This window comes from Varroa jacobsoni, unplaced genomic scaffold, assembly GCF_002532875.2.
Source record: "Varroa jacobsoni isolate VJ856 unplaced genomic scaffold, vjacob_1.0 scaffold_1221, whole genome shotgun sequence".
Taxonomy (NCBI): Eukaryota; Metazoa; Arthropoda; class Arachnida; order Mesostigmata; family Varroidae; genus Varroa; species Varroa jacobsoni.
The window spans coordinates 72,740-84,538 of NW_019214123.1; the positions used below are offsets into that span (position 1 = coordinate 72,740).

General features: G+C 36.4%; 1 protein-coding gene across 4 annotated transcripts in view; it reads right to left on the reverse strand.

The window, feature by feature from the left end:
- LOC111267782 (uncharacterized) overlaps positions 1-11,374 on the reverse strand; it is a 28,543-nt gene extending 17,169 nt beyond the window's left edge. The window contains exons 1-2 of one of the 4 annotated variants that reach the window (XM_022846275.2): positions 11,224-11,374; positions 3,375-3,454 (exon numbers count right to left, since the gene is read on the reverse strand). In XM_022846275.2, coding sequence (XP_022702010.1) covers positions 3,375-3,454; positions 11,224-11,255 — 112 coding nt within the window. In that variant the 5' untranslated portion in view covers positions 11,256-11,374. Of the gene's footprint in view, positions 1-3,374; positions 3,489-6,401; positions 6,689-11,223 lie in introns of those variants that run through there. The other 3 variants (XM_022846278.2, XM_022846274.1, XM_022846277.1) reach the window with 3 other exon arrangements.
- Between the last annotated feature and the right edge of the window lie 425 nt (positions 11,375-11,799).

Genomic DNA, 11,799 nt, shown 5'->3' on the forward strand with positions numbered 1-11,799 from the left:
CGGGTCAGGATCAAACAGAATGAAAGACGATGTTGGTGTTGTACGACGAAAACAAAGTTCTCCTCGAAAAGATAGTTTCCATTAAACATAATTTACACGTCCCGCTAAGCTTCTTTTAATAGAGGTAAATTTTCCCCTTCCGAAAATTGATTATCAATTCGAAAAATTCCCTAAGAGTTATATGTTACCCTTCTGGAGGGGAATACTTAGAATGTGTGTATCATTAATATGTAGCTCTTTCTTTCCGCGAAAGATTAACTGACAAATAGAAAATTGTCGTTTTTCTAGTCGTAAGTGTTAGCCAGTGTAGATACGGTAAAGAAAATGACTAAACAGTCAAAAACGAGTGACTAGAGGAGTGAAAGCACTGCAGGATATGCAATCAAAAGCATCAACAAAGGTCCCTGCTTTTTTCTAGCTCCCATATTCCCCATTTTTCTGTAAAGTCCAACCGATTACAGCTGCCTTATGTTAAGCTAGGTTATTCTGTTAAGGAAAAATAAAACAGTTTTGCTTGGATATGGAGCCTCTCTGATTAAAAGAAATTCATAGATTTTCGTCTTTTAACTTTAACCAGCTTTTATTAATAGCTGTAGTATTTACTAAACTAACCACTTCCTATGAATCTTCTCCTGCGTTTTTTGTGCTATTTGACTGGAAGAGGCATTTATGTATTGTGCGTTTTCTTTACCGCCCGTCACTTTATTATTAGTCATTTATTAACAATCCAGCTGGTTAAATTAATGGCTTGCTATTAAATTCTGATTCAATTTATGACCCCGCGAAGTGATAGTTCGGTTTAAGCTTCGCAAAGTATTTTGTGCGATGAGACCCAGGTCAATACTTTCGCAATATTGCCTATGGATGTTAAAAATGAATGATACAAGTGTCTCTCCCATTTTGGCCTGCGTGATAACCGCTATTCACTACTTTTATTAATTCATAGATTTTTATCTTCTTCTCAGAAGAAAACTCAGAAGTATTGTTCAGGATAACAATGGTGTTTGTGGCTTACTGTACATTGCCTATGCAGAAGGCTCATTTGATCTTCAGAGCATTTTTCCTGACCGCAGATTGATAAAGGACTAGAGTTTTGAAATATCCAAAAACACCCCGTCTTTTCCACAGAACTTTTTCCATTTAAGCAGAGCCGTTAAATTATACAATGCATCATTACTTATTGAACTACACAATCAGTTTATGTTTAACATTAGCCTTTTTGATACTAATTATTATTAGCAGTTTTTTTTTTGTTTTGTAATGGTAGCTAGCATCTTCTATTTCTATTGGTTGACCTGTATAGTTAAAGACCTTTGGAATATGCGCTTATCGTTTCATAACCAGCATATCCATATATATGAGTTTATCTTTCACGCAAGATCTATATATACATATATATGCAGATAGCTGGATGATTTCGCTGCATATATTGGTGTAAAGTTAACCGTACGTAGTATTGCAACATGTACAAATGCAGTCATCACCTGTTTCGTGATACTTTTGCGACTTACAGCCTCTTCCTTCAAAGGTCTGGTAGTCTCTACGAACAGATTCAAGAACCAGTTATATTGTTTCATTTTTTTTAACTGACATATGACGACTTCATTAGATTTATTTTTTGCGACATGTAGAAACAATAATATAATTCATGTTGTAGCCAACTGGCACATGTCGAATGTGAATTTCCGTTGCCATGAGTTTCCGTCTTCTGAGTTCCTTGACATTTCCTTATTACTGATTACGTATACCCAAACGGCCCGACTGATGACATATTCATACACTAAAACGTAAAATGAATCGTCCTACAATTATAGATCGCAATAGTCTTTGTGGATTATAAATGGAGTACCACTAAAAGCTGATGCGGCCGTGATGAAGACGGGTTACGACTGACTATTGTGATATTAAAGCTATAGATAGAAATGGATACAACAAAAGGTATCACAGTGTGAAAAACAATTTCCGAGAATTCGATAATTTTAACATTGGATTAATGATGCTCGTTGCATGTCGAAAGTTCATGTTGCAATGAATGCCAAACACACATTATAGTACAGTTGGCGTAATATATGGTTTTAATTTCATTCAATGGTGGTCTTGGTCAACGGAACATATAAGACAAATTTATTCAATCACCTAATGAAAACGCTAGTCCTGCCCAGATATCATATGTTTATTAGAAGTATTTAAATTTGCCGCATAATTAAGTAGCATCAGCTGACGAAATTAACCCTGGGTGAATACTCAGTTTTGTGAAAACTACAGCTTTGAGGTAAGCACGACCATGATACGAGCGCCGAACCGGTATAAACGACCGTAAACCGTTGTCGCTACGACAAAACGATTCGTCGATAAAACGCTGGAAATCGACTTAGTATCTATGGTAAGTGTGAAGAGCTACGTGGCAACGATAAACCAAGTTTACCGTAATAATCACAGACTAGTTTGGTCGGAGCTCGCTGCATAAACACGTATCAATCTGCCCTCATCGATACTACACAGCGGCAGATGAATGCGTCCAAAGGGACCCTCTAAAGTATGCCTTATGTACATACGTATCGGCTGTACTTGTTTATGGCCTTTTTTCTGTACTTCGAAATTAATGCGTAGTTCTGGAAACAGACATCTACAGCCATAAGGAACAACGCGTTGATCATTATCATCACGAGTGACTTTTGTCCGAATTTTAATACTGCCGGGGTAAAATTCGATCAGGACCATAAAGGTGGATAATACATGGATCATCGTTGATCGACCTTCAGCCTCATTATGTAGATGCAGCTAGCGGGACGTATAAATAGCCAGTTGCTCTTTCAAATATTTTTTTCTATATTATTATATATATTGGTGATAAGTATATTCTATATTACTATATTTTCAAGCGCGTTCATAGAGACAACGAGTTTTATAACACTTGCAAAATATTGTAAATTATCTGTTAATGAATGCAACACAAAACGTATACGACGGACTTTCTAAAGCAGTGTATCCGTGTGTGTAATTCAGTTATTTATTACTACTATTAATTATGCTTTAAGGAATATCTGTATTATAGCAAGCGATTTGTTTGTAGTGTTAACTTTCGAAGCATTTTTGTGTATTTTTTTGTTGTTCTTCCGTTACTTCAGTTTTGTTTTTGTTGGCATGACAGATCACTGCATACCACTGTTAAGATCGAATTTTTACCACATAAGAAACACAGATGATTATTGATTTCGTATGATATCAAAGCGAAATAAAAGTAATATTTCTCTGCTCCGTCTAACTATTATTTAGCCAAAGTGAAAATTATTAATATATTTCACAGAAAAATTTTACCATAGAATTTCTGCACATAATTAAGAGGTCGCAGAAAAAATAATAGGTACACTAACCTCGATTAGCTACCACGTTTGGTTCGGTGGACATCGTGTGAACGTTGACTGCCTCCATTCCGCGAATACGGGTGCCGCACCTATGAAGGTATGCGAATAAAAAACCGGTATATACTTGAAAGATACACAAAAATTAATCATGGTAGTATTAGGATTCACACGAACGTAACAAATGAAATAACCACATTATGAATGAAGAGTGCGTGCCAATAGAAATATGCCAGATTATCATAATAATAAGATATACTATATTTCAAAACAGCTCTTTTTGACATTATTCTTCTTTGGATATGTGTCTTTAACTATATAGCGGATAGAAAATTTGCAACTCAACTCAATGCTTGTACACTTTGTTGTTGTGTTTCCGTCGTAAGATTCCGGGACGCTTTTGGCATGACGTAGTTGAAATGTTAAAATTTATCCTTTCACTTAACTAAAACCACCGTATAGTATAAATAACTTAATGCAGTTCCGTTTTCTCCTGTTATCCTGTATTTCGAAGCTACTTAAAAGTTATTTCCACCGATCTATTTCCACTGATATAATTTAAAAAATCTGATAGAATGGATCTTCTGAAACCATGTATACATATATTTATACGAAAATTTTAACTGACAAGTTCAGGTATTAGGTGAACATGGGTAGCGTGAACCTATTCTTCTAGGCTGTGTAGCGGCCCTAGCTTTTGGCTGTTGGACGCGCGCCCATCGAGACCAATGACCTCTGTGTCGATTCATTCATCCTAACAATTGCCGTCGCTAATACATTTCGCTGCTGCTTCACAGAATCCATCTCATGGGTTCACTTCAGGCGGTGGCTAGGCATAGAAGGCCAGTCGCAGTACTAAGTTAAAATAATGCAACTATGTTCTTCTTAACGAAGCACTGAAAAAACTTCACGATATATAAAGGATGAGTAGAGATGTCAGGAATAAACCTTTATCCCTAACAAGTGGATAATAGGGACGCACACTAGGGTCCAGCCTCTATAGAACTCGCCCCGTGGGATGTTACAAAGGTTTCACCTATTTCGAGAATACATGACGTGGACTAACTAAATCTTTCGAATTTTACGCGCGGCACCGCCTTTAGTCGCATTTCATTAAACGTCGTGACGCGTTTTATATCCGAAACAAAATACAGATGTACTCCGCTTCGTGCTGAGAGAAGCCATCCGTCTGAAGAAATACCAAACGGGTTAAGCACCGAATGTAAAAACTTGATACATATATTTAGGTTCTTTAGATGTCGACCCGCGGCGCGTGCGCCATGAAACATTCTTTTTTCTGGTCGTTTCAAACACTACCATTAGACGAATCGAACAGGCAACGGTCATCTCACTTACATATATTTGGACTGTGAATAAAAAACATAGCATTTATGTCTCGTTGTCCCTACCCATTTTTTCTCGCTTCATCTTATATTACACTCCATTCTGAGAATTGGGGAAAATAGGAAAGCTGGAAAATAGGAAAGGTGAAAAAACAGTGAAAATTATGGTGTCTTAGATCTAGGCCTAAAAACTAAGTAAAAATCCTTTAAACCACCAAAGTACATAAGCCGCTCCCGTAAGACAATCCCTTGTGGGTCAGCTAAAATTTCTTGTCACTGTAAAAATTCTTCGCGATTTTTATTCCGTACTTGAAGTGCTATGCATTAGGTATGTCATGTGTTATTTCGACTATAAATAAATCATATCAACATCGTTTTTGCGAGACCTGAACATTGACGCTAACGGAGAACGTAAACCTTCAAAAAGGCCACTGGTTAAAGCTTCGAAACTTGCAAAAATCATTATTTCACTTCCAACTAATGCGTTTAGCTTTCAGCGACGTCATTTGTAAAGCAATCTTCAGTAAAGCATAAACGTCGTTTGTCGTATGCCAGTAAGCCAAGCATCAACAATTTTCTTTTTCTTATGAACGAATATTTACTAATCCTAGTCATTCAAGAAGGATAATTTGGCTGAGGAGCTCAGAGACCAACGTTTCGTGCGATACTCCCTTTTTTTAGGATAACAAAACGGAAAGCTGCACGACTATTTCAAATACTTCAGGCTGCTCCATGTCGAATATAAAAGGTGGTCGATCAAGCAAATCATAGCTTGAGCGTAAATGAAAGAAATATTCCCGAGTTTATATACAACTACCAACTTCCAAATGCCTCAAGATTTCAACATTGGCTACAACGACGTATAAATTTCCATTCTCTACTTTATTAGTCTCAGTTATGACACAAAAATTATATCATATGTTATCACTTCTGTTATATTTTTCCAGAATATAAAATAACCCGCCTTTGAAAAATGATACGGCTAGCAAAATAAATATACTTTTGCATGTAAACGACACTACGAATGTAAGTATATTATCTACGTATTTAAAAACAATCAGTCTATCATTAAGTTTCATTTAGTTCAAATATAAATTTTTGTAGTGTGTACAAATTAAATTCTTCTAATAAATCTTTAATAAAACATTACACCCTTTTTAGCGACATGAAAGGTGGCCATGTAATACAACTACTTTTGCATTAGCTTTATGTGAAGATAACAATGCCAAGTTTGTGTATGTGTGTAAGCAAAACTAACAAAATAAAATGTGTCCCTTGTGGCACATACAAATCGAAACAATAACCAATGATCAATCATCTGCCAGAATAAAATAAGAGTACACCATTAGCATTTCATGTTCTTGTCAGTACCGCTTAACAATTAAAAAATGTATATATATGCAAAATAGACAAAAATGTCAGAATACTCATTTAACCTTAAAAACTCAAATGAACAACAAAGAACAGGCCCATTTAAATCAGTTAAGGTTATCTACGGTTTCGTCCGAAATCCATACATTAAGCTACTTGTAGCTCGAGGCAGTTCAATTCGAAAACATCCAAATATTGTGTTCGATTTGCTATGACGAAAAAGCGATAGAAATGCATGAATGAAAAGGCTAACAGGAGTGCAGAATAAAGCGTTTTTCTTCGTGTTAGTCAAAAAGAAGCTTCAGAAACCGTAACATATATTTGCCTGAATAGCACAGATGAAGAATTAAGCAGAGTACGCAACAACATTCGGTCACTCACGCAGCAGCGTCTGAAGAGCACAAACAAATTAAGCACACAGATTGAGCAGTCCCCGACGGTGTCTAAGGACAGCTGCAACTTGTATTTTTAATGTGACGATAATAAAAGTAAAACTAGCCAGTAACATCCGCACGATTTCTACCAGGTGCATTGATTTCTACAGCGTTTGCTTAGAACACCCGTGGAAAACTGTTCTTATGTTTCTCCGTTCCGCGCGCCAGCAACCTCAGTGGCGTGAAATATAAACAAACACAATGAGACGAGACTGAATGAATGTATTTCTAAAAAGCGATTGCTTACTAGATTTAGAACGTTATTTCGCCTTATGTACACACGGAGCACCAATGTATAGCTTCTAATCAAGGAAAAATTTATGTGAATAAACCAGTCGCTCTGTTTAGTTAGTAACGCGTTGGATATCCATTTATTTCGGATCTTAAACTAAGAAATGTACTTGTTGTATACTTTGCACAATTTTTGTTTATCAATATTCTCTAACATAATTCGAAGTACGACCATTAGCAGGATTTAAACGCTAAATTGTTTTGCACTTCTTTAAAATTTCAGCCTTTGCTCAATGGAATTAAATATCTGTACATTCAATCGTGTTTAATTAATACGGATTTCTCTAATGTTTTACTGAAAAACATGTACTATAAAGACAGCGGAATTTGGCAAAGAGCCAATAGAATTATACATTGTAAGGGCATAAAATGTGGCAGATTTTTTATGATGCTGGATTAAGAATGAGTAATATAGGCAACAGCATGTCACAGATAGTTGTGCGCATATACAAAGAAATGAGTGAAATGGAATATGTCACGTGTAAAATTTTAGGTAATGGTACCGTAAAAGAGCCTGGTTGGGCTTCGATTGGCAGTTGAGTGATGTTTGACATATAACTTACCTGAATATCATATCACGTTTTCTTTTTTTAAACACACCTATCAAAAGTCAATTTTCAAGACGGAGCCAGAAACCTCCAGTTTAAAAATCAGTCATTTATTCTATTAGAATAAAATGTTTCAAGTTTTACGTCCGTTACTTAAACCGTTAGACGTTGTTTTACACAGCTTGCTCCCAGCGCAAAAAGAAGCGTGTCTACCCTCTTTCCCCCCTACGGATTCAAATCTGGAGCATCGTTTGCTTCTAATTTTAGTAAGCAAACATTTGACAATTGCTCCATTACAGGGACATTTATTCTCTTTGTGACCGAGTCTCTACATTATTGATCTTAAGCTTTGCTAGATAACGGCAGATGTTAATGAAATAGCCTCTCAGCGCATTACTCAACTATAGCAGGAAAATATAATTATAAAATTAGCAGCTCTGGAAACTAATCATAGAATTTATTCGACATAACTTATCGATGCAAGGCAGATATAAACGCTTTTTTTTTTTTTTCTAAATGAGAAACAATTATCTGTAGATTAAACCCTGATAAAATAATCCGAGTAGAAAACAGCAAGCCATTCTAGACAATTTTCTAAGTAAAAACAGAAAAAAAATAAACACCACATAACATACAATGTAAAATATTCTTCATCAGAGAACACGTTTGTTTTTGTACATCTTTCAAATCAATGAGATCGCCATTAACGACCCTCTGTGCAAATGGATTAACAACTACGCCTACATAATTTTAATTGCTGAATATTAGCGTGTGATTTTATTCGCTGTACCTGTATGGTGACTGGTGGAGATTTTGTCATTTACGAGGACAGATAACAGCGGCCTGTTGCTACTCTCTGGTCCATCACCACAACCTCAGACATGATGAGCATACAATGGATGCCCACTGGGGCCTATGCACACTAAACGCAAATCGGATATCAAATCAAATTCAGGGAATCTGCCCGTACAAACTAGCTGCGCCCGAAGTTAGATAACTCAAATTACCTTGGGCGAAATTAATTTGCAAATAAAGCGTCCGTTTTTACTACGCCGCTGCCCACTTACTTGAAGCTGGCAGGTACATAGTTAAGCTCCATCATGTAAATTTATTGAAGTAAAGTCAACAATCACAAATAATTTTTAAAGTTGCTTTTACCGAATAACGTATTCTGTTAAAAAAAAAAATGAATGCTTCGAAAGTATCTATAGAATGCGTTTAAAGCGGTTTTTAGTTATATAATATAGTACAGGTCTAACACATTAGACATGTATTTAAAAAATATCATACATGTTGGTCAAACGCAAAGATTTTCACGTATTTAATTAGGATAATTTGTTCTCCTACATCAGCCGCCTACTTTGACTTCGACCATTCGTCAAGTAGCTATTATTTGACAACATTATACGAGCTATAAAAACGGTAGCGGAGTCCCTCCTCTATAACCCAATAAAAGAGCGATGCTGTATACGATTGCTGGAGCACAAACGCGCCATAATTTTATTCGTCTTTTTTAAAGATTTACGTTTATATTAATAGTTGAAGCACAACAAGTGTTCAAACTTTCAAAAGTCCTGGCCTTACGAACAGGTTCGCGGCTTTTATCGAACAAAACTAAGGGTAAACATGGGTTTTAACATGGTTACATTATAATGTAGCGTTACTGTGAAGCCGTAACGAATCAAACTTTTTGCCCTGTCCAACGATGACTGATGTGAACAATACCTTCCATTTTGGCAAATCGGAAAGGTATAACAGATCACAACAATCAATATATGGAGCATGTATTTAGATACTGCGAGAACGAGTCCAATAGAGGAACGAAAAAGTTCAACTGACCCTATGCCTCGTTGAGTTAGCTTCATGTGGTACGTTTTCCATTCTTTAATCTACCGCGTTGAATAAAATATAATGGCATGCTAATAAGCGCTATCTCAGACAGGGATTATGCGGTCAATGGTTAACTAATTATGATACGAACAAATCTATCTAAATTTTGCATATCGAATATAAAGGTTTTCATTATCTAGATCATTCAAGGTCTAATACCATCGGTGCTTTCTTCAGATGTGAACAATTTGATAACCCGGCCTGTCGACCAACAATGAATTGTTGTCTTCAAACGTTACCTCATGATTCGGTGCTCTCTCTACACAAACAATGCTGCATCGGTTTCTAGTAAACATAAACATATTACAGAGATCATCTGCGCCGTTTTTGGGTAAACTAGGGAGAATTTCTTAAATTCCTTCTACACTCGATATGTCTTTGCTAAAATGAAATATATCGAGTCAAACTACGTCGCTCTCCAACAGTTTGCCTTGTGAAAAAGTTACTCCTAGCTAATATCAACGTATTACCGAAAACTAACAAACCGGATTCGTCATCGAGTCTAGCATCTCCATCGTCTGCAGAGGTTTTAAAATACTTGTACATGTGATTTGTGCTCCGAATTTTTCGAAGTAAACTGCACACAGAGTTACGCTCATTTTAGTCTTACATTGATTGTATGAAAATGTAAAAAATCCTGTATTAGATAGATGCAATTATTTACTAAACTTTATAATCAGAATACTAACATCCCCAACTCTTGTATAGTATAAATGAATGTTAGCTTTCTGATTATATTGGCTATTTACTCTGTCTAATGAACATTTGCAAGGGCTCTCACATTTGACATTACTCTTGACTTCAGTAAAGTGTCAGTAGATCCCTTGCCAAGGGCAAAATCCCGTATTACCTAAAACCGCACCCGGCATTTCAGCTGAGTTAACTGCAGTCCTCAATCGTACAAACACTAAATGATGACCGTAAAAACGACCTTAGCCAAAGTGTACTAGGAGCTTGTTTCTTTCAAAGTTACAGTATTTTTCTATTCAATATGCAACTAATGACAAGTTAATTTGACTCGTCTTGACATCTCACAAGTATAATTCTCTAGCACCCAATGCAAAACCCATAATCGAGGATAACTTATTGAAGTTAAAACATATACGATTTATTCAAATATTAATTTGAATTAAACAAAAAAACACTTCACCTTTCTAAGTAACATGCTACATGAGGGTGTTTCTCGAGACAACTCCTCGTCTGCAACAACTTGTTACAACAAGTAATCTATCCTTCCGAATCGTGCGTAACGCATTATGATTCTCTACAATAAAAACAGGTTTATCAAGGTTTAGCTAAGCGAGATTAGGCTCTAAGATGGTTTCATCCATTTCACAACCAACGGGGCTCATTATGGCCTAGGGCAAATACAGCGTAAAGCGATAAATGTTCGTTTCACTGGATAGAATCGCGTTTCCCTTTGACGCTAAAGAGCTCGGCTGTTTACGTTTTGCCAGTCTGCAATGGCTAGCCTCCTATTTAATGTTTGCCTTGTTTTGTTTGTTGCCTGGCAGCTGGAGGGTCACCCAACAATACATACTAAATTATCACTTGTATTCTAGAAGTTCTTATTTCTCATCTACTTTTTTACTTAGCTATTGACGCACGTATAAAACTACAATAACCTCAATTGTACAATACAGCTGAGGTTATAAAAATTGGTGCTATGGCCTTTTCAACACCTGTGAAGAAAGAATACTATTTCCGATCATGTTGACAAGCTTTAAGCTTTACAATCATATTCCGAACTCGCCTAAACGCTGTAGTTTTCTCAGTGTTATATCATATGTTAATCAAACGTTCCGATCACATAAGGTGTTGTTATCGGGACTTACTTTTTGATTTTAGTGACTTTCTTTCAATTCACAACACTCTGACCGTCAGATAAATATAACTAAAAAAAAAAAGAGATGTTTTTAACTCCCCTTGAATCATCATCTGTTTTAATAAGAGTAATAAAATCTAGGCAATTCATGAGACTCACCGCGGTTTCATCCTCATGCACGAAGGATTCATATGATACAGTTAGGAAGTCTGGCCTTAGCGGCAACTTGTAATAGGTTGAACTGGGTTACGTCCTATCGTTTTACTACACGTTTTACCACACTACAGATTTGTGCTAAACTGATTCGAGGTCTGTTCACCAGCTAGAACGGCGATAAGCCCTCACCCGCTCCTGAGGAGCACCAAATGCCGCCTATTTTGTGAGCGATTCACACAGACTTGCACTACTTCTCTGCAGCGCCTTCCCTTGGGACGATTCCACTAAACAGAAATATTGACTACCCGAAGTGATTCTATGAAGCACTTTTGAGGGGAGGGTCCTGAATCATGATATATAGATACAAAATGGGTGTACTCAAGTAAGGAATGATGTTTGTTGACCTGTGGCTTCAATCCCCATAGCCTTTACAGTTAGCATATATATATATATATATATACATATATATATATATATATATATATATATATCGTTATATTGTCATATCCGTAGACATGTCTCGTGAGCCTTGCAGTGTAACACACTGGAAATAGCGGAATCGGTGGAAGTTTTTACAGG